Source organism: Pistacia vera, unplaced genomic scaffold (genome assembly GCF_008641045.1).
Source record: "Pistacia vera cultivar Batoury unplaced genomic scaffold, PisVer_v2 Contig71, whole genome shotgun sequence".
Taxonomy (NCBI): domain Eukaryota; kingdom Viridiplantae; phylum Streptophyta; class Magnoliopsida; order Sapindales; family Anacardiaceae; genus Pistacia; species Pistacia vera.
This window is the reverse complement of record NW_022196568.1, coordinates 1,373,792-1,397,800: the sequence shown is the minus strand read 5'-3', so window position 1 is coordinate 1,397,800 and position 24,009 is coordinate 1,373,792. Positions and strand designations below refer to the sequence as shown.

Here is a 24,009-nt window from a genome sequence, read left to right as displayed (position 1 = left end):
CGGTGGTGGTTTATAATTTTTTTTAAATATAAGGACTTTATTGTCCAAAAACTTAATTATGCAAGGGTAAAATTGAGAAGGTATATTAATGTAAATTTATTTTAAAACAGGGGCATTATTGTCCAAATTTTTTATTAATAAATGATAGAATTGTAACAAAAATAAGATTACCAAGGTAATCTTACAATACCTTACCTCTAATATTACCAATAATAACAACTATTGATAATGCAAGATTATCAGAATTTTATATTACTTGACAACCAAATATGGTAATCAAGTAATATAAGATGACATAACTCTAGTAATCTTCTATTATCTCCAACCAAACGCCCCAAAGGGATTTCATAATTAGATCAAACCTCAGGGGGGTTTAATATATGTGCATTTGGTTTATTATTTCATACCCTATTTCCAATCATATTCTCAAAATAACTGTTTGTTTTATTATTTAGGAAATACTATTACATTTTATTTAATTACTTTTAGATCTCTTAATTTTGTTAATTTAATTAAACACCCCCATAAAAAAGTTTAAAAATTAATAAAAACACTCCCACTCACCCATAGTTGCCAGATTCTAACTACCACCGACGGTGGTTGTCGGAATCTGTCACAACGGCGTACAAATGACCAGAACTGATCGATACTTCGCCGATCTGGCCGCCAGCGTCAATGACAGACATATCTTTGGCTGTTGGTGGCGGCCAGATCTGGCCTTTTGCAATCATCGATGGCTAGATCTGGCTATAGATCTGGCATTTTTTGGCCACATCGATGCACGACCGGCCAGATCTGATCGGTCTGCATCGTAACGCCACATTCTAATCAGATTCCGACGGTGGTGGTCGGAATCTGGCACTATAGGTGGGTGAGAGTGTTTTTATTATTTTACAAATTTTTTATATATTAGGGTGTTTAGTTAAATTAGCAAATCTAGGGTTTTTTATTAATTTTTAAATTTTACCTCGTAATAATCACCATACTCAACTATCCAATACTATCTCTAAAATACTATCCAAAAATCACTATTCTCAACTATGCAATACTATCTCCAAAATACATAAAAAAGAATTAAAGAACCAATCAAACGGACCAATTCCCAAAGAAAAAAGAAAAAAACTTTTTTGTTTTGAAATTGGATGTTATCGCGTAATTGGATTTTAAAACCCCTAGCCCCGCTCCTTCAATTAACAAGCACTCACCGTGCCGCTCGTATACCAATTACGAGCGTCGACGATCTCCATTAGCCTTCTCCTAGAAACCACCATTACAAGCAGAAGCACTTGCTTCGTTTCAGGTCTGTTTCTTATTTAATTACTCGGTGATTTTTTATTTTTTTTCTTGGTAAGCCCCTTTTCTTATTTCATTGGTTTGAGTGATTTTATTGTGGGTGTATTCGCGTAGTGTAAAATGGCTCTTTGTTAGTTTGATTAGTATAGGATTTTAAACTATACTGTTTAAGTCTCAAATAGTTAGGCCCTTTGCTGAACTGATATATATGAACTTGGTTCTAGGATTTGTGTTTGTGAGAAACCGAGAGAGGAGGAATGGGAAAAGACGAGGAAGAAATGAGAGGAGAGATAGAGGAAAGGCTGATAAATGAAGAATACAAGATCTGGAAGAAGAACACTCCCTTTTTGTATGATCTAGTGATCACCCACGCTCTTGAATGGCCTTCTCTTACTGTTGAGTGGCTGCCTGACAGAGAGGAGCCGCCTGACAAAGACTATTCTGTTCAGAAAATGATCCTAGGAACCCACACTTCCGAGAATGAGCCCAATTATCTTATGCTTGCCCAGGTCCAGCTTCCTCTTGATGATTCCGAGAATGATGCCCGCAACTATGATGATGACCGCTCTGATTTTGGTGGATTTGGATGCGCTAATGGCAAAGTTCAAATTATTCAGCAAATTAACCATGATGGAGAGGTTAATCGGGCCCGTTATATGCCTCAAAACCCATTTATTATTGCAACCAAGACTGTTAGTGCCGAGGTCTATGTCTTTGATTATAGCAAACACCCATCTAAGCCTCCTCTGGATGGTGCATGTAGTCCTGATTTAAGGCTCAGAGGCCACACCACTGAAGGTTACGGTTTATCTTGGAGCAAGTTCAAGCAGGGTCATTTGCTCAGTGGTTCTGATGATGCCCAAATATGTTTGTGGGATATTAATGCAACGCCTAAGAATAAAGCCCTTGAGGCTACACAGATTTTTAAGGTACTCTCTATATGTATAGTGAATTTGTCATTTTTGTACAATCAGAGTTGATGCAAGACCAAATGTAGTTGATATCTTGTAGCAAAAACCTAGATATAAGAATGAAAAACTTTATTTGAGCATTTCATAGTTCAATAAAGCTCCTGACACTCTGAAAACCAGATATATTATGTCTCTAATCAACTATAGACACTTTACTAAATGTGTTTCTGCTAGTATTGCATGGTGTTTTTGGATATTGACATCGTTTGTGCTAAAATAGGTTCATGAAGGGGTTGTCGAAGATGTAGCATGGCATCTGAGACATGAATACTTATTTGGTTCTGTTGGGGATGATCAATACCTTCTTATATGGGATCTACGGACACCATCAGTCAGCAAGCCCGTCCAATCTGTTGTTGCTCACCAGAGTGAGGTGGGTACCTGGATGCAAGTGCCTTAATTGTCATCAAGAGATACATGCACATGTACACTCATAACATAGACTTTAAAATGTTTCTGGTTTGACCAGACCAATGAATTAGATACTATCTGCACAGCTATTTTCATCTCAATGCTGTGTCTCCTTTTTTTTTTTAAGTTGTATTAATTAAATGATTAGTGATTGAATGGTATATACATTTTAGACTTAGATTGTCAGTTATTTAGCGTCTCCTACTAGAATGATCTACCCTTAGCCTTTTGAGTCCTTGGAAGAGCTTGGTTAAAGCTCTTCTGTAAGAATTAAAACTGTGACTTGGATCTATCAATCCGATTTTACTGTGTGATCTATGAAATAATATGTCTTTTCATGGTTTAAAATCCTGAAAGTTTGAGATATACCATGTAATAGGAATAAATGCTTCATTTCTTTTCAAAGAGGAAACAATAAATTATTTTTTTTTGCAGCATGTAGCACGGAATTGATTTTATGTATTTAATGTTGTATGCCTTTAGAGCCAAATCTTTGTTAAGTATTAATTACTCTCTTCTCTGCTATTATTTTGAAATAAGGTTTCATGTTATTTATGTATTTGACATGGTTATGATCTTGAAAACGTTTTGTTAGGTGAACTGCCTAGCTTTCAATCCATTTAATGAGTGGATTTTAGCAACAGGGTCTACAGATAAGACGGTTAAGTTATTTGATCTGCGCAAAATTAGTACTGCACTCCACACATTTGATAGTCACAAGTAAGAATTCTCCTGTGCATGATGATGTTTTGCTTTTTGGGACATTTCAATGAGTATTTCTTGGATCCTTAAATTCTTCTTCTTTCAAGTGAAAATCTTATTTCTTGTCTTAAAGCATATGCACTTTCAACCAAAAGAAATACGAAGTCTGATATTTTGATATTTTTTGGCTGCAATGTACACAACAGAGAAGAGGTTTTTCAAGTTGGGTGGAATCCAAAGAATGAGACTATCTTAGCTTCTTGTTGTCTGGGTAGAAGGCTTATGGTTTGGGACCTCAGCAGGTTTGATGATTCAATCTGTGATTTATGAGTAAACTTATTTCATTCTTTTACAGTGAAGCAATTTTTGAAGAAATCTATCTGTTAGTGGATCTAAGAGATTTAAATGATGGGAAATTGATTGTGCGCTCTTGTTAATTTTAATATTTTATCAAAATGAATGGGATTTTACTGTGTTGAATATAAATCCTTTTCAGTGTGCACCTCCTCTCTATCTGTTGAATGAGTGATACTGGCTGCTACTTTTGGACATTTGTAATTAGGTTATTGTTCCTGTTTTGCTGTATGTTGATTAATTTGGTGATTCTTATGCAGGATTGATGAGGAGCAGACACCAGAGGATGCAGAAGATGGTCCGCCAGAGTTGCTTTTCATTCATGGTGGTCACACGAGTAAAATTTCAGATTTCTCATGGAATCCATGTGAAGATTGGGTTATTGCCAGTGTTGCGGAGGATAACATTCTGCAAATTTGGCAGATGGCAGAGAACATTTACCATGATGAAGATGATTTACCTGGAGATGAACCCACAAAAGGGTCTTAATCTAGCGAAAGAGATTGTCATTTGTAGAAGAGTAGTTTTTCTTTTCTTTTCTTTTCTTTTTCTAATCCTATCTGTTTTTAGATATCTTTTATGACCTATTAATAGTGCTTATTTACAATAGTTAGAGCACTGATATTTTTATGGAAGAGAAACCGTGGCCGCAGAAATTGCTTGAGCATTTTATTTGGTTAATCTGGTTATCTGATTTGTGGCTGGTATTATTAATAAGAGTAAACGACATATTCCCACCCAAGGTTTGACAAAAACTCAAGTTAGTACCACTAGTTCCATTTATTTCAGATTCCCACCTTTAAAGTGACGGAAAAAAGTTTGATGTAATGGTAAAAGGGTAAATTGGTCATTTTACATGGGCGGCATACGTTAGCAGACCACCGTCCTTAACAGTCCTCTGGCGCACGTTAGCAGACGTCGTTCTCAGAGTTTTTCGCTCTTTTCCGGTAATTCTTCCACCCAAAATCACTCTTGTCACCACTATTTGAACCCCCATGCTCTCCTCTACAAAACCATACCATTCACAACCCCTCATCACTCGTTGATCTCCGGCCACGGCAACGAAAAACGGCCGATGAACACGAACTCTCGGCCGATGAATGACGACGAAACGGTTGCTGGGGACATAGGGGTTTTATAGATTTGGGGACGGTGGTTGCATTGGTGGTGTCCAATTGGATTTTCACCGTCGAAATCGACCGGAATCCGGTGAAGAACACCGAAACCCTAAGCCTAACGGTGTCGGCGATTGGAGGGGCAAATGAGTTGGGAATCAGAGGAGTTTTGGAAGACTGACTACGGGGAAGCTGATGGAGGTGACCAAGGGGTTCGACGTCGTCGGAAATAGACAAGATCAGGCTGTTTCCAACGAGGGTGTATAGTGACCGAGGGTGTTTTTGATATAATTTGAAAATAAAATGGTAAGTTCGTAATTCTACTAATTTAGGGGTTAAAACATAATTTATTAATTTAGGGTTAAGGACATTATGGTAATTGCATCCTCTAAACCTTAAAAATTCATAACACTGGTACTTTAAGAATGGAAATCTGGAATAAATGAAACCAGTGGTACTCACTTGGGATTTCGTCAAACCTTGGGTGGGAATATGTCATTTACTCTATTAATAATAATATGTTCGTAAACTTGATATAAAAACTTTTTTCAACAATTTGATGTCACATAATGCAAGAACGAAAACTAAAAAAAAACTTACAAATAGATGAATAATTGAAACAATAGTTTATAAAATATGTTCATTTGAATATTTTATATATGCAGTTTTACATTTACTAATAATAAAACACAAGTGAAATGAAATATAATTTTAAGTATTTTAGTATTATATGGTTGTTTTGTTTCCTAAATCTTGTTGTTATGGTATTTTTGAGCGTTCACTAGCACATAAATAAAGTTGGCCCAACATCCAAACAGGGCCTCTCGAAAAAATTGAAATTTGGCGCCTTCTAAAATCCCCTCTCCTTCCCTCCGTCTCTCTCAGAAGTCAGACCAGTAACAGAGAAGATCACCACGAACGCCGCAAGGAAGCAATTAAGGCGGAGAAAATGGTGTTACTACGGCAGCAAAAGTCTTCACTCAAAAGAGAAAGAGAAAGAGAACCGTCTTCCTCTTTCAGAAGTCCATTTCCGTCTTCTAAAGTTCCCAAATCCCTAGATTTAGAAATAGAAAAGATGGTTTCTATTCTGGCGGATGCTGGTTGTACCTTAATCAACCACTCCGCTCCTCCTTCTCTCCCTTCTGATCCCAACCACCTCCAACGCCACCTCACCCATCTCTTCTCTGGTGACCCTTCCCTTTCTTCTCATTTCCTTGCTGGTTTCTCTACTTATATTCAGTCTCCCAATAATTTAACCAGGTCAGCTCAATAAGTGTTTTCCCTATTTTTATTTTTACATGCTTATCAATGAATTATTCTATCCTAATAATATTAGATAATTCCGCTTTGGCGGCTTTGTTTTTCAGGGTTTTAAACTCTTTAAATCCTGGCAGAAAAAACAGCTTAGTCCGACATCTCTTGTTGGTCCCCTCTATTCAATTAGACCTTATGAACATGCTTCTCGAGAAACTTCCAGAATTCTTTGACATAAATCCAGAGGCTTCGTTGTCTCTTCAAGATGATGTTGGTAGGCTTATTATCAATCAATTTCGGTGGCTTGATTTTCTTGTGGATCCTCAAGCCTTTACTGATAAGTTGATGCAACTACTTTGCATTTGTCCTTTACATTTAAAGAAAGAAATCATTGGATCATTGCCTGAGATTATTGGTGATCAGTCAAATAATAAGACTGTGGTAGACTCCCTACACCAGATACTTAGAGAAGATTCAGCTATCATTGTGCCTGTGCTTGACTGTTTTTCCAACCTTAATTTGGATGGTCAGTTGCAAGAACAAGTCATCACCATAGCATTATCATGCATTAGAACCATTGATGCACAACACATGCCATATCTACTTAGATTTTTACTCCTTTCTGCGACACAAGCAAATGTTCGAATGATAATCTGTCACATCCGACAGCATTTAAAATTTGTTGGGGAGTCAAATTTTCGTGCAACGCAACAATATAAACTAAAGGGAAAGTCTCCTGTTGATCATTCAGAGGCATCTATTCTTGATGCCTTGAGATCAAGTCTTCGATTTAAGAATGTAAATTTGTTATTCTTCAGCTCTTTTTTTTTTTTTTTTGGAGGAATGTGTACCCTCATTGAATACGGCCTTTGTGATTTTGCTCCCTCTTTCTTAAGATGCTTTGTCAGGAGATTTTAAAAGAATTGAATGGCCTCCAGAAGCCGCAGGATCACAAAGTCATAGACATATGGCTTCTTGTGCTTATGTATACAAATGGCGATATAGCCCTGCAAAGGAGCATTTTAAAGCTTTTCAAGAAGAAAATTATTGAAGATTGCATTCAGGAAGTTATGCTTGATCAGTGCATTCGTGGGAACAAAGAACTGGTCCAGGTATCTGAGGAAGGAGTAGTTCAATTTAAGATATACTGTTTCCTCAACTTTAGTGAAGTTATATTCTCTGTTTTCCATTATTTTTATCAGGATTATTTTCCGTCCTTTCTATCTTTCTCCGAGTACTTATTGGGATGCAAAGAACAAAAGACGAGGGAATTTGGCATTTACATGTACACCAGCCTTTTTGAAGAGTTTACTGATACTTATTCAAGACAGGAAGTAAGCAACAGGAATAGTTATTTCTGATCTCTGTAATTAAGATATAACCTCATATATGTGACTTGTGTTTTATGCAGGTTCTCGGTGCACTAATTACGCATGTGGGATCTGGTGTTAGTTTTGAAGTGAGTTCTGCTTTAGAGACCATGGCTCTGCTGGCCTCCAAATATGCACCAGAACTGATTCCACTGTCTTCTCATATTAATGGTATCTCATTCACTTGCTTCATTAACATTTGTTTTCTAAGTCCACTTGACATGTATGTTCTGCCATTCAGGGATTTTGGATTACTTGGAGGGTTTTAGTATTGCAAATTTGCACAAGGTGTGGTAATGTTCTTGAGACTTTTATTTTCAGTAGGCATTATAAGTTTATTATTGTTTGTTTCATTTACTAGTGTTTGCCATATTGTAGGTCTATGAGGTTTTCAGCCATTTGGCACTGTCTGGTCAATCTAGTGCAGGTTGTCTTGGATCTTCTATTGCAAATGAACTTCTGATGATAGTGCGGAAGCAGGTATCGTATGAATGTTCAGTGTCTTTATGATGTATGGATTTTGAAAAGTGACTTTACGCAACTTTTGTTTTGTGTTCATTTTATTAGAGTTGTGTTTATCTTACAAAGCGGTTTTGGTGAGGAAAAGTTCATTTCATTCATGCAACCCTCCTTCCTATTGGGCAGGTCAGCCATACAGAACTGAAGTACAAAAAGATGGGCCTGATAGGAACTCTGAAGATAGTTTCTTGTCTTGGTGATGCTAGTAATGTTACTGGAACATCTCCATTTCAGGTACGACCCAATTTTAATGCAATTGCAAATTTTTTCCAACTAGTTGGCGGTGAAACCGTTGATATGGTCATGATCTTGTTTATACTTAGTTTTGAAGACAGTTTGATTGGCTTCTCTATATTAGCTGAAATATTAAGTAGAGCTGTACCAGTCCACACACACGTGTAATGATGATGACATTGAATTTTAAGGGCTTAAGAGAAGCTAAAGAAAGAGGAGGATACAGTTGGAACATCCAAAATAAAACACACAAACAAGTGACTGATGATGATGATGATCTTGAACTTTAAAGAGTTTAGACAAACAAAACAAAGAGCACAATACAGTTGGAATATTCAGAAGTTTTCTTTATTTCTTGTGGTCTAATCTGCCAAGATATTGTGGGCATAACATTCAAGATTGGATGACTGAGAAATAAGGAAATATAGTTTTTAGTGGAGCTACTCATAATCTGAGCTTACCGTTTGAAAGCCTTGAGAGATAAGACGACAAAGAGCAATCACAATATAGAATTACATGAGGCATAACGATATCTTTTCAATCCAACTATCAGGTTGCCGTTTCTTTAAATTTCTTAATTATTGGAAGTGAAATTATAAAATCATTTAGGAAAGGTAACGTGTATTTGTTGCTAAATATATTGAGCCTAACTAAACTTAGCGGCAAAATATTCAAACTTGGCCAAGAATAATTATGACCTCAAAATTATATTTCCCCTTGCCATGTTCAACATTCAAGGAAGTTTAGATGATTTTCTGATGAGTCAATCACATGCTGGACTTGAGCGGCTCTAATAATTTTCACTGCTCTTTACAACTAACAAAAATGAAAGTTGGTAGCAACGAGGGATTCTTAAACTTCAGAATCTCTCTAACTGAATACTGTATCTCATGGTATTGGCTCAAAGAATACATACATACACACACACACACACACACACACACACACACACACACACACACAGAGTAGAAGTTGCAACAGAAACTCAATGCTTTGGTTTAAGAGGTATTTGGAAAGGAGTTTAGGTACTGATGTGCTTTTCTTGTGGGCTATATCTGAGGTGTTCCAGTTCCTATCTTCTTACTTATTGCTCAATTATTCTCTATTCTCTGGTTTTGTTGCAATCATGTAAAAATGTACAGAAAGATGACAAAAGGCAATTCTTCACTGTTGCCTTTAAAGGAATCTAGAGACTGGCATGCTTTTCATGTGTGCTAAATTTGAATTGTAATACGGACTATATTCTGTCACTGTTGATCAGTGGTGAAATTTTTTACTAGCTGATGCTGAGTTCTATTTCTCATGTGCGGTTATGTTTTTTTGAATGATATAATATGAATTAACAACGCCCTGTCCTTCCAGGAAGAAGTTTTATCTTACTAATGATTTTCCAATGGTTCAGGAACAGATTCATTATAATCTTTCGTTATTGAAGTTTTATCATATTTTAGTCAATGATTTTGTGTTTTAAGATGTGCATTCACCATTACTGAGCTGAGTGTCTTTGCTCACAGAAATCAAATGCTGAAGAGGCTTTGGAACTCTTAAAAACATCTCTGAATTCGTGCAAACAGATGTACTTGCCTTTGATTCTCTTTTATGATGAATTGACTACGGTATTGAACTGCAGAACACTTCAGCCAGAAATCATAGAATGGTGAGTTGATTTCAATAAACTGTCCCTACCTAAAAAAAAAACATTTCAATAAACTGTCACCAAGAGTTGATTATGTTTTATAAGCAATAAACTTGCCTGGTTTTTGCAGGATTGCAAAACATGTTGGAGAATTTGAATATATGTTTCTGTCTGATCTTGAAGGTGGGCAACTGCCTATTAAGGACTCATATTGTGGTTTAGAAGGTGAGGTTAGTTACGGAGTCTGTGATTTTGCTTTTTGATAACCTCTGCCCTGAAAGTTATGAGAAATCTTCTTATTCTTCTTATTTATTTATTTTCACTGAAAAGTTATGAGAAATCAATTCGCCTATAGTTTTCAAACTGCTTCTTTGTAGGGGAGCTATGGATGAACCTGGATGGAGATATATCTCCTATTTGTTTGAACATTTTGCCTTTGGTTTCGTCTTCTTTGCAGTAAGTTTTGCCATGCCGTCCTTCATATCACAGTGCATGTTTAATACTTCTCTCAGTGTTTCTGAATGCTGAAGTTGAAACCTTGTTGTCTACAGGTCTGACTCTTTACAAATTCTTCCTGCAAAGTTCCTTTTACTCTCTGCTGTAAGTGCATTGTCCTTTGGCACTGAGATGGATTAAAAGTGATGGATAAATTGGAGTTTACTATCTGTGTCAGGTTGAGAGGTTAACAAATCAAGGATCTCTTGGAGGAATTGATGCATTACTTGGCTGCCCTTTACACCTTCCTTCCTCTAAGGTAAGGCCAAGTAAAACACTATCACTAACATCACAAATTTTTATCAGCATACTTTTAAGAATTGCGCTAGCTATATTTTCTACCTATTACACTTACTGATGGGAACTCAAACATAACAATCAAAATACAATTCAACAACACTCAACACAACCAATAAGCAATAGGAAATCTGTATATATTGATATGAAGATAGTAGAAAAAACAGAGCACAATGATAACAGAAAAATAAAAGGGGCACTAGCAATTCGAGGAGCTAGTAGCCTTCCAACAATGATCCAAAATATTTGATACCTTCCACATGCTTTTTCCCTCTCTTATATACAAGAATGAAGTCACGCCCAAATTCCCCTTTTCTGAATCCACGTGGAATATTCCACAACTAACTAACTCTCTTGTCAATTACCTGTATTGCCCCTTCCTCTCTTCTTCTTGTAAATCTTAGTTATAGGAGGTTTATCACTTACTAACCTTTAAAAGATTTATGATATTGTTTTGTTGTACTTGGTTTGGCCTTATATATTTATCTAGCTCGTCAATAATACTGTACTTGGCCACTTTGCTAACATTTGTTTGGTTCGCCAATGTCAGTATTTCTCTGCAGCTGGTTGGCAGTCTCTGACAGAGAAGCAGAAACAGATTGTGAGCCTCTCGCTTTATTATGCAGCAAACTGGATACGAGAACTGGTAAATACTGTATTTTGACATTATTATCATTATGGTTGGCAGTCATGTATGCTGTGGTCTGTAATCCTTTTACTGCTGCATGTAGCTTAATGCCTTCTGTACACAAGTTGCTGAAAGACTGGAATTAGTGAGTCAGGCTACAAAGCAGGATATAATTGCGAAGCTGTTAAAGCGACTGAGGAATCTTGTGTATGTTTGCACTCTCAATTCCTCATTTAGCTTAGTCACATTTGCTTATGATATCACATGTTCCCTTCCACAATTTTTTTCTTGACCTTCTACCTAATCCCAGAAATTGGAGGGTTGACAATGCATAGTAGAAGACTATAAGATTTTGATTATCATCACAATGATGAAGTACAAATTTGACTGAGCAACAGAATTTTTGCTAGTTATAACTGTCACCTCTGTTAGAGATCTTTTAAAAACTTTTCATTTCATGATGGGAAGAATCTGATCATGCAGATTTCTTGAAAGCTTGTTAAACTATTCCATCAAATGCTGCCCTCAATCTCTACCTGAGCTTCATCTTCTTCTGGACCAATGTGGATCCTTACTCCTGCATCAACCTAGTAAAATGGGACAAGTGACAAAAAAGAATGAAAACAAGAAAATACATGACAGCATCCCTCCAGACAAGAAAAGGAAGCATAAAAAGATCTCAAAGTCATCAACAAGTTCAGATATAAACGAAAAATTGCAGCAACCAACAATATTGGATGTTTTGAGAAAAGCAGGAAGTCTTACAAGCCAAGAGGTGACAAATGAGGATTGTTCTAGTACATTTTCTAAAAGCAGGAAAGCTGAGGCACCTGATCAAACTTCCTCTGATTGTAATGAGGCAGTAATTATAGAAGTTTCTACAATTGCCAAGGATCTGGAAACACAAAGATATAAGTTCAGGCCTCTTCAGTTGCAATGCCTGTCCTTTTTGACATTTTCAAAGGTTTGAATGCTTGCACTGCAGTTGCTTTAAGCAAGTGATACAATTTGTGCTCTGTAGTTTTGTGGACCATCTGCAGCGAATTTATCTTTTTAGCTACCTACAGTTCACAACATAAAACTTCTAGGGACACTCCTTTTAATTTTATCTGATTGAAAAATGATGGTTATTTCTTGATTCTTTCCTTTTTTATGCAGAACCAAGACTCTTGTTGCTCTGATCCTGCAGTTGAGGTACAAAGTTAATTGCACTGAAGATTTGTTGATGGGATTTTTTTAATAAACAAATGAAGTTGTCAATCAAAATTATAAAAGAAAAAAAACCTTGCTTTCCATGCTAGTTACCCCTGTATCTGTACCTTTTGCGGGATTTCCACTACAAGCTGGATTACTTCACTCCTCCAAGCAAACAATTGTCACTCAGATGCTGGAGTGTTTCTGCTGGTTTTACCAGGATGACAACTGAAGAACTCTTGAGCAAAGTCAAACCTGTATTTCCAAGTCTTAAGAGGCAATTTGAGAATGCAGTTTGCATTCTTAAAGGTATGACTAACATTTAGCTTCATTCAATAAACACTTACGAGTGCTTTTATGGTCTTGTAATCATAAAACAAATATGTTGTAGGTGGTGAAACTTGTCAAGATCATTGGAAAGTGGAATCTGCTATTTCTGGGAATCCTGATATACACAATATTATGTTTTCAAATTCTTCCATTTCCACATTGGTCATTAAAGAAGTACTTAGTTGTTTCAGTAAGGTGAAATTTGGCAGTCTCTTAGACTTGTTCTCTTTTGCACCCCCAGCAATCGATGTCTTATGTTACCAATCACGTATATTCACGTTTTATTATTTCACCTTGACATTTTCATACTACTTCCTGATCACAGGCTTTTAACCCCTTTTCTGTGAAATTTTTAAAATTTCTTTTTAATATCTGAGTACAGATGCTAAACCTTCCTGACATGCAAATGAACAAACCAGTGCTCTCGGATCTGCTACAATCATTCCAGCCGGTCAAAATACCGGATGCTATAATTTCAGGCTTACAACCTTCCCCTTTGCCTGGGAAAATAGAGTATTTATATCTCGGTGTCTTTTCATTTCTAGAAGATGTCCTGAATATAGGTATGCTATTTTTCTTTATTTCCAGATTTTCTTTTTTGCTCCCAAATTGTTCAGCGTACTTCGTTTGTAATTACACCTGCTTCCTGCAGCATGTTCTTTCTCCTTTATGGTGGCCTCGGAATCTCTTCTTACTTTAGAATCTGTTGTAATATCCCTTCAAGGGTTCCTTGATAAGTTGGGAGAAAATAGTACAATTACACACTCGGGATTTATCCAGGGTACACTTCATTCCTTGCTTACTAGACTTGGAATTTCTGCTCAGAAGCTATTAAAGCATAACTGGGATGATGAAAGTCTTGAGAATGGTTGGAAGAACAAAGTAAGACCATCTAAACAATGATTTATTGCCTCTTGGTATTATGAATGTAACATTTGAAACTTAATTTCACAAAATATGTATGCATGCATATTGATAATATTTGTGATATTTGCAGGGAGAAATAGTACAGAAGATTCTATGGATTTATTTGGAGCACAGCGAGTCCACTACCGATTTGCTGGATGAGCTTGCATGCACCATCTTGCCTCAGGTGCATGAATTTATTTAGCTGTAAATTTGACATCAAAATCAATTACGACTTTCTCGTCACTTTTCCTGCCTCTTTAGACTGGGAAATTGGTTATCTGAAAGATGACTTAAGATGGTGGTATTTTGTCCTGCAATGAGCAATTAAGAGTGTAGTTTTGAGTAATCAATCAAAACAATAATACTGACTTGTATCATGCACATTGTGAGATTTTATGCATAATCTCATTCCATGAAGGCAAAAACCTGTTTTTCTTGTTTTGCTAGCTGGGTCTAACATGGAGTCCCTTTCTTTGTAGGTTACTTTGTGGAAAACAAAGGCAGAAGAAGGTGATCAACATGGTTTTCCTGCTCTATGTCCTGCCACATTTGTTGCATGGTACCGGGTACTTGTAAGTCATCTTCGTTCTCGACCTCTTTAAACTAATGTAACTTTTTCAGTGCAAGTACTTATGGAGATTGGTAATTTGCAGCATGAAGTGAACCTTTCTATTCTCAACAAACTGGTAAGCCGTAGATTCTATTCAATTTTTCAAAGATCATAATGAGCTGTGAAAATCATCTTTCACAGAATTATACTACATATTTTTTCCTCCATGATGATTAGGTGAAGGAAGCTGTTCACTTGGAAAAACGGAAGGCTGGTTTTCAACCCGAAATTGTTCAAACACATTTAACCAAAACACACAAATGTGTGAACGTGGTGGTGTCATTAGTTAACATGTGTCGGACTCATGACAAGGTAACCTAATAGAAGTGCAGGATTCTCTTTATCGTCATTTTTTTCTCTTAGCTCAGTGGTTATACAAGATTTTGACTCAATCAAATATTGTCATAGGTGACTGTGCATGCCATGGCTGTCAAGTACGGTGGGAATTTTGTTGATACCTTCCTGAAAGGTATATGCTCGGCAAGTTTAGTCTACTGTAAACTATGAGTTCTGGTTTATTGGGATGCTGAAATTATCATATTATGCAGCTTTTGACTTCTTACAAGTTCACTTTCAAACACACAATGAAATTGTAATCCAATTGGTAAGATCTGCGCCAAATTTCTTCTACAGTGCTTGATTGGAAGTAAACATCGTCAAGTTTGGAACTAAATTACGAACAATCCTTTTTGTGATATGCTAGGTGAAAGAACTTCAAAAGGCCACAAGAACAATACAGATTCTATGTTCTGAAGCAAAGGTTTGCTTTCGACATTTAAATCTATTCTGCCACAAATATGCGACTAAACTGAAATTGGGCTTTAATTTAATCTGTTTTCTCTCTCGGCTTGAAGGGATTGAAACAAACAGTCATAACTAGCAAAATTCCTTCTACAAAGAGGTCAATGGAACGTTTTCTGTTTCGTGTCAAGGCGCTTCTCCATACATCATCTAGTGGATGCACCTTCTGGATGGGTACGTGATTTTTTACTAAGTTTTTAGAGTGAGAATTCCTGTTTCTTGACTCTGGCAGAAAAGTTCAATAAATTTTCCGGACTTCCCTCGTATGAGCACATAAACAGCTTTACGGCATAGAGTAGGTGATAGACCATATATATAATACTCATCCTATTCCTATCCTGACGCCAATTACATTTCTTACCTCACTTTACAAAAATTCATATTGAAATTTTTGCATTGAAGTGTGAAAATTTGTCTTCTACAGTTCTCTACCACTAGCTAATAGAGGTCCGAGAAAATGTGGAACTCCCCAGCTCAGAATATATATATATATATATAAGTTGGTTCAAGAGTTCCACATTTTTAACACAAGTTTTTGCATAATTTATCCATTGGGAACCATTGATTGCTAGCTTAGAGTTCTTATTAACTCTGATATAGTCTTTCAACTTTTCCATTATAAGCAAAAATTTAAAATCCTGTATTCCAAAATTCAGCTTCTTAATCAATTTTTATCTTGTGCTTTCCCATTAATATTTACATACGTATTCATCTTCTCCTATGCCAATCACATTTTTTTTTTTAAAAATGTGGACCTGTTTATCTAATGGTTGTAATTGGTTTGTTACCGCTATATTATAAACAATAGAAATTCTGGCATTAGAAAGAGTGAAAATTTGTCTTTAATCATCTACTACCTCTAGCTAATAGAGGTCCGCAACAATTCGAACTATTTGTGATTGGACCCAATATGTAGAGTTCGTATTCCTTGTCTCTGGTAGAGAAAAATAGTTAAAAGAATGGTTGGATGTTTCTTGGAGTAGAGAAGTACTACCATCTTGAATTCTCTTTTGATTATAGTTAAAAAAAAATCCGCCTGTGCCTGGGTATATAGGCCTGTCACCTCTGTCTAAACCATCTTTCCAAATAGATGAGTAGTTGGTCGCAATAGCAACTTCATGTCACTGCTTATGGTTTTGCTCTGTTCTATAGTATTAATGCCTTATCATTTGAAGTTTAGGGTTCTGTCCAACTTCGTAATCATCTAATCTCTATTTTGACAGGCAATCTAAAACACAAAGATTTGATGGGTCAGGTTGTGAGCTCACAGGCATATGTAGATGATCCAAACACCAATTTTGATGAGGATCAAACCGAAGCTGTTGATGAGGATCAACCTGTTAGTCCGGCAAGTGCGGACAGACAAACAGAATAAATAGTTTCTTGTGCATAGAAATCTTCAGTTTTCTTTACTTATGCCTAAATAGTTTCTTGTGTGTGCGTAGAAATCTTTCAGTTTTCTTTACATAGATTGGTATCTGTCATATTATTTTGAGTACAGAATTGGCCTACTCATTTTTGTTTTATGTGGTTTGGTTGAGGAATGCACTAATTAAACTTTAGTCTTGAGTTGAACCAAATAAAATCTTATTTATACGTAGTTATCACTTATCAATTGAAGTACAAATTAAGCAAATTATCATGGACATTGTGACTATGGTATTAGGAAAGATATGCATATAATTTGTTTTCAGAGACTTTTTAAAGTATTCTTCGCCCGCTCTCTACCAATGAAGAGCCCTACTCTTGATTTATTGCCTGATAACTTTGAAGCTTAAGGATGCCTGCACAAGAATAAGGAGGCTAAATCAACTTCAACGGAAATACAACTTGATATAAACCTGTTACAGTGAACAGGAGAGAAATCAATTTGGCATTCTTTATAAATGTTGATATTTGATTTTGATATCAATAATTTGCATGTATAAAGTGTTAAGTTGTTCTTAGAAATTACACGTGAATGATTATGATAATCGAATGTAAAGACTAAAGAGAAATATTAGTTTTACAAAAAGAAATATAAAGAGAGGTATACAAAGACAAATTTTGCCCTTAAAAGAAGGGAAAGAGAGAGAGAGAGAGAGAGAGAGAGAGAGAGAGAATCATGAAGATTAAAGGCAGGATTTGTCATTGTATGCCCCTTTTTGTATTTCTCTTTGTAAGGCTAGCATTTCTCAAGACTAACTAATAAATGAGAGGTGGTTTTTAAAGTGGTTCGGATGCTTAAAGAGAATCTTACATCCATTGTTATTTTATTACTTTCTAACTCTTTTTCTGATATTGTCTGTAAGTCATACAAAAATAGAAAAATGCTTTGTTTACAGAGAAAAAATAATAAAGCTCAAATGTTTGTTTAGCTTGCTCAAATATATGCCTAGCTCTCATATGCTCAACTCTCTTTTTCATAAAGAGAGGTGTTCATTTATACCTTTGACGTCAATGTAATGAATGCTTTTGCAAGTTATCTTGACACGTGAGAACTATTCCTTAATCGTTATCTTAAAATAGGATAAGATTGATATAAAATATTTCTTAGAAGCGGTTTGAATTTTTGACAGTTAATACCAACTTATCTTTAAGTATTTGTTAAACTCTGATTAGTGGTGCTGACACTATAGAGTATTTTTGGCACATCAGGAAAGATCTGAAATAGCGGATTCCTTGATGTTTTGGAAGTAAGTAGCTTCTTTCAAACATTTACATCCCAGAAAGTGATCTTCTGCTNTTTCCGGACTTCCCTCGTATGAGCACATAAACAGCTTCACGGCATAGAGTAGGTGATAGACCATATATATATATTGTTGAGTTAATCTGTAATCCTAACACTTCAAAATCATCCACCAATCTCACACATAACACACACAAACAAAGAATGTAAAGAAATCAAGAACAAAGACACACAAATTTTTACCGTGGTTCGTTTATCCTATATAGGATAAACTACATTCACGTTGAGCTCAAGAAACTCAGGAGCTCGTTGCACTAAAGATTAATACAACATGATACAAACAGATTTTGCACTCAAACCCACTCTCAAATAGCGTATCTCACTCTCACAACAACTTGAAATCTTTCCTATGAGAACTCTAAATCAAATCCTCAAGACTCAAGGGAAACGCAACCCGTACAAGTGATTCAACCAACCACACAAAGATTCCAGCCAAGAAAAGAAACGGAACAGAGCAGATGTTCTTTACACAAAATACGCAAAACTGAAAAATAAAACCCAGCAGCAGCCTAAAACGCAGCAGCAAGGTAAAGTCGTTTTTTGCATTCTGTTTTGGGTAGAATAAGTCTTGGCCGTTAGATGCTTTTCTCTTTAATGGTCTGGATTCAGTCTCTTTTAAAACAAGGATAAAACGGTTGCGTTGCACTAAAGATACAACGGCAGCGTTTTTGTGTGCTTCATTCTAACATTCTCCACCTTGAAGCTCCAAAAACACAAACACACCAAACAGCTTAGTCTAATTCTCTCTAGTGCAGCTACCTCCCAAGAATCCTTCTCAGCTCTGTTATTTGCTGCTTATTTTATAAACAGCAGGTTCAAACAGTGTTTGAACTTTGTGACAGTTACTACCTTTGTGCCCATGTCAGCTGGATTGTCCTCAGTTGATATCTTCTTCAAGTCTATGATTCCTTTAGCCACTAAATCCCTCACGAAATGATATCTAACATCCATGTGCTTTGTCCTTTCGTGGTAAACTAGATTTCTACTCAGGTGAAGTGCACTCTAATTGTCCGAAAACACTACTGTCTTCTCATCAATCAGCTCCACCTCAGATAGAATCCCCTTAAGCCATAATCCTTCTTTGAATACATTTGCTACAGCAATGTATTCTGCCTCGGTGGAGGAGAGGGCAACAATAGGTTGAAGCTAGGACTTCCAGCTTATGCAATTTCCTCCCAATGTGAAGTAGTATGAGGTAGTAGACTTCCTTGTGTCCCTATCTCCTGCAAAATCAGAGTCTACATATCCCATAAGATCAAGTGAGTTTCCTCTTTTCTTATATTCCAGCCCAACATATATTGTACTATTAATATATTTTAGTAACCATTTCAATGCTAACCAGTGTTCTACATCTGGATTGGACATAAAACGACTAAGAAGTGAAATTGAATAAGATAGGTCAGGTCTGGTGCTAATCATGGCGTACGTGATTGATCCTATCACATTGGCATAAGGAATTTTTTCCATCTTAATGAATTCAGATTCAGTCTTGGGACTTTGAGTCTTACTAAGTGTAAAATGGCTAGCTAAAGGCATGGATATTGGCTTGGAATCTGACATTCCAAATCTGGATACCAGTTTCAGTAAGTAGGAGGATTGTTGAAGTTTTAGTTCACAGTCCTCTCTTTTCCTGTCAATAACTATTCCTAGGATCTTTTTAGCACTACCTAAGTTCTTCATGTCAAATTCCGTAAGGAAATATGTCACTCCTCTCCGCCTAGATGGTGTTCATCTGGCAAACAAACGTAACAACAGCATGTTTTTGAGTCCCAGGCCACTGGTGGGTACAGTCTCATGGATTCACAAAGGCGTAGCCTTCAACAATTTAATTCTTTCAGTGTTCGTAATCCAATGTTTCCCTTGCTGAATTTTGTCTCTTAACAGCTCTTGCTCATTTTGAGGGTGCAGGAAATCATCCAGCATAGCCATGTCATTTCTGCTGAGTTTATCTTGACCGCCATAATCAGTGTGTTTGTCAATCGTGTATCGATCGTCTAATTGTTTAATCTATATCAAGTATCGTATTAATAGTAAGATAGTCTTTTTCAAAAGAATAATAAAATAATAAAAATTTCTAAAATTTATATCATCCCAAAGATTATTAAAGAATTTTGTGGTAATATTGATTTTAAAATTATGTATTACGTAATCAAAATTAATCACAAAATTAAGAATCTAATTATTTCCTTTCAACATTCATATCATTTCCAAGATAAATGTCAATTTTTATCTCCTTATATTATTATTATTTTGTAAACATGGGCAACACATGTTTCTTTTCACTTTCTCCATGCAAAATGGGTAAATTTAGTCTGTTTTAGTAAAAGGGTTGGGTGATATGAATCGACCCGAATTTTTTTTAGAGCTTTGACCCAATTAAAAAGTCGTATCAATTTTTTGAATAATACAAATAAATACATATTATATTGTAAGATACATATCAATATATTAAAATATTTATGATACATTTTTTGATACGTATCATTAGTGATCTGCTCGATCATATAAAATAATATATCACGTATGTAAAATATGTATGACTATCCTATGATAATAACTATGATAACGAGGCTTATCTTCATATCTCTTATCGCCTCATCTTCCCCACCCTGATATCAATCGAGAGAAAAGAGATCTGACAACAAGCTTTTCGTTTTCCATGAATTGTCTTCTCTATTTTGCGTAAATACAATTTTGCCCTTGATCCTTGTTTAGTTTAACAGACACTTTAGTAAAGACTAAAGCAGTTTGAAACATAAAGGATTTATATTAGATCAAACCTCAGGGGGGTTTAATATTCACAATTCCCAAAGAAACAAAGAAAAAACAATTTTGTTTTGAAATTAGATGTTATCGCGTAATGGATTTTAAAACCCTAGCCCCGCTCCTTCAATAACAGCACTCACCGTGCCCTCGTATACCAATTACGAGCGTCGACGATCTCATTAGCCTTCTTCTAGAAACCACCATTACAAGCAGAAGCACTGCTCGCTCAGGTCTGTTTATTTATTTAATTACTCGGTGATTTTTTATTTTTTTCTGTAAGCCCTTTCTTATTCATTGGTTTGAGTGATTTTTATGTGGGTGTATTCGCGTAGTGTAAATGGCTCTTTGTTAGTTTGATTAGTATAGGATTTAAGCTATACTGTTTAAGTCTCAAGTAGTTAGGCCCTTTGCTGAACTGATATATATGAAATTGGTTCTAGGATTTGTGTTTGTGAGAAAACCGCGAGAGGAGGAATGGGAAAGACGAGGAAGAAATGAGAGGAGAGATAGAGGAAGGCTGATAAATGAGAATACAAGATCGGAAGAGAAACACTCCCTTTTGTATGACCTAGTGATCACCCACGCTCTTGAATGGCCTTCTCTTACTGTTGAGTGGCTGCCTGACAGGAGGAGCCGCCTGACAAAGACTATTCTCTGTCAGAAATGATCCTAGGAACCCCACTCCGAGAATGAGCCCAATTATCTTATGCTTGCCCAGGTCCAGCTTCCTCTTGATGATTCCGAGAATGATGCCCGCCAATATGATGATGACCGCTCTGATTTTGGTGGATTTGGATGCGCTAATGGCAAAGTTCAAATTATTCAGCAAATTACCCATGATGGAGAGGTAATCGGCCCGTTATATGCCTCAAAACCCATTTATTATTGCAACAAGACTGTCAGTGCGAGGTCTATGTCTTTGATTATAGCACAACACCCATCAGCCTCCTCTGGATGGTGCATGTAGTCCTGATTTAAGGCTCAGAGGCCACACCACTGAAGGTTACGGTTTATCTTGGAGCAGTTCAAGCAGGGTCATTTGCTCAGTGGTTGATGATGCCCAATATGTTTATGGGATATTAATGCAACGCCTAAGAATAAAGCCCTTGAGGCTAACAGATTTTTAAGGTACTCTATATTGTATAGATGAATTGTCATTTTTGTACAATCAGAGTTGATGCAAGACCAAATGTAGTTGATATCTTGTAGCAAAAACCTAGATAGAAGAATGAAAAACTTTATTTGAGCATTTCAAGTTCAATAAAGCTCCTGACACTCTGTAACCAGATAATTAGTCTCTAAATCAACCTAGAAACTTTACTAAATGTTTTGCTAGTATGCAGGGTGTTTTGGAATTGACATCGTTTGTGCTAAAATAGGTTCATGAAGGTGTTGTCGAAGATGTAGCATGGCATCTGAGAACATGATACGTTATTTGGTTCTGTTGGGGATGATCAATACCTTCTTATATGGGATCTACGGACACCATCAGTCAGCAAGCCCGTCCAATCTGTTGTGCTCACCAGATGAGGTGGGTACTGGATGCGAGTGCCTTAATTGTCATCAAGAGATACATGCACATGTACACTCATACATAGACTTTAAAATGTCTGGTTTGACAGACCAATGAATTAGATACTCTCTGCAAGCTATTTTCATCTCAATGCTGTGTTCTTTTTTTTTTTAAGTTGTATTATTTAAATGATTAGTGATTGAATGGTATATACATTTTAGGACTTAGATTGTCAGTTATTTAGCGTCTCCTACTAGAATGATCTACCCTTGCCTTTGAGTCCTTGAAGAGCTGGTTAAAGCTCTTCTGTAAGAATTAAAACTGTGACTTGGATCTATCAATCCGATTTTACTGTGTGATCTATGAAATAATATGTCTTTTCACGGTTTAAATCTCAAAGTTGAGATATACCATGTAATAGGAAAAAAAGCTCATTTCTTTCAAGAGAAACATAAATTATTTTTTTTTGCAGCATGTAGCACGGAATTGATTTTAGTATTTATTTGTATGCTTTAGAGCCAAATCTTTGTTAAGTATTACATTACTCTTCTCTCTGATTATTTTGAATAAGGTTCATGTTATTATGTATTGACATGGTTATGATCTTGCAAAACGTTTGTTGGTGAACTGCCTAGCTTTCAACCATTAATGAGGGATTTAGCAACAGGGTTAAGATAAGACGGTTAAGTTATTTGATCTGCGCAAAATTATACTGCACTCCACACATTATAGTCACAAGTAAGAATTCTCCTGGCATGTTGTTTTGCTTTTTGGGACATTTCTATGAGTATTTCTTGGATCCTAAATTCTTCTTCTTTCAAGTGAAAATCTTATTTCTTGTCTTAAAGCATATGCACTTTCAACCAAAAGAAATACGAAGTCTGATATTTGTATTTTTTGGCTGCAATGGACACAACAAGAAGAGGTTTTTCAAGTTGGGTGGAATCCAAAAGAAGAGACTATCTTAGCTTCTTGTGTCTGGTAGAAAGGCTTATGGTTGGGACCTCAGCAGGTTTGAGATTCAATCTGTGATTTATGAGTAAACTTATTTCATTCTTTACAGTGAAGCAATTTTTGAAGAATCTATCTGTTATTGGATCTAGAGATTTAAATGATGGGAATGATTGTGCGTCTTTTTAATTTTATATTTATCCAAAATGAATGGATTTCTGTGTTGAATGCACTCCCTCTCTATCTGTTGAATGAGTGTATACTGGCTGTACTTTTGGACATTTGTAATTAGGTATTGTTCCTGTTTTGCTGTATGGGATAATTGGTGATTCTTATGCAGGATTGATGAGGAGCAGAACACCAGAGGATGCAGAAGATGGTCGCCAGAGTTGCTTTTCTTCATGTGGTCACACGAGTAAAATTTCAGATTTCTCATGGAATCCATGTGAAGATTGGGATTATGCCAGTGTGCGATGATAACATTCTGCAAATTGGCAGATGGCAGAGAACATTTACCAGATGAAGATGATTTACGGATGAACCCACAAAAGGGTCTTAATCTAGCGAACGAGATTGTCATTTGTAGAGAGTAGTTTTTCTTTTTCTAAATCCTATCGATTTTTAGATATCTTTTATGACCATTAATAGTGTTTATTTAAAATAGTTGAGCACTGGTATTTTTATGGAAGAGAACCCGTGGCCGCAGAAATTGCTTGAGCATTTTATTTGGTTAATCTGATTATGGTGACTTGTTGCTGGTATTATTAATAATAATATGTCCGTAAACTTATATAAAAACTTTTTTCAACATTTGAGTCACATAATGCAAGAACGAAAAATAAAAACAAAATTAAAATAGATGAATAATTGAAACAATAGTTTATAAATATGTTCATTGAATATTTTATATATGCAGTTTTACATTTAC

The 24,009-nt window shown here is 36.0% G+C and overlaps 2 protein-coding genes and 1 pseudogene across 2 annotated transcripts; all 3 read left to right on the top strand.

Moving 5' to 3' along the window:
* Nucleotides 1–1,521: 1,521 nt before the first annotated feature.
* Nucleotides 1,522–4,259, top strand: LOC116114407 (WD-40 repeat-containing protein MSI1-like). The gene is made up of 5 exons (XM_031400547.1): nucleotides 1,522–2,222; nucleotides 2,485–2,637; nucleotides 3,271–3,395; nucleotides 3,584–3,679; nucleotides 3,992–4,259. The coding sequence occupies exons 1-5, from the start codon at nucleotides 1,551–1,553 to the stop codon at nucleotides 4,218–4,220; spliced, it is 1,275 nt and encodes a 424-aa protein (XP_031256407.1). The 5' UTR covers nucleotides 1,522–1,550; the 3' UTR covers nucleotides 4,221–4,259.
* Nucleotides 4,260–5,795: 1,536 nt separating this feature from the next.
* On the top strand, nucleotides 5,796–16,560 carry LOC116114331 (Fanconi anemia group D2 protein homolog). The gene is made up of 30 exons (XM_031400482.1): nucleotides 5,796–6,106; nucleotides 6,214–6,898; nucleotides 6,997–7,212; nucleotides 7,303–7,434; nucleotides 7,512–7,641; nucleotides 7,712–7,758; nucleotides 7,849–7,950; nucleotides 8,116–8,223; nucleotides 9,738–9,880; nucleotides 9,990–10,084; nucleotides 10,237–10,315; nucleotides 10,411–10,459; nucleotides 10,533–10,613; nucleotides 11,202–11,297; nucleotides 11,383–11,486; nucleotides 11,763–12,243; nucleotides 12,438–12,473; nucleotides 12,581–12,782; nucleotides 12,865–12,998; nucleotides 13,186–13,366; nucleotides 13,456–13,685; nucleotides 13,801–13,896; nucleotides 14,192–14,284; nucleotides 14,366–14,398; nucleotides 14,500–14,634; nucleotides 14,731–14,791; nucleotides 14,871–14,926; nucleotides 15,026–15,082; nucleotides 15,177–15,297; nucleotides 16,347–16,560. Exons 1-30 carry the CDS (start codon nucleotides 5,796–5,798, stop codon nucleotides 16,496–16,498), a joined length of 4,446 nt encoding a protein of 1,481 aa, XP_031256342.1. The 3' UTR covers nucleotides 16,499–16,560.
* A 2,825-nt stretch (nucleotides 16,561–19,385) lies between these two features.
* Nucleotides 19,386–23,640, top strand: LOC116114373 (annotated as a pseudogene).
* Nucleotides 23,641–24,009: the final 369 nt, after the last annotated feature.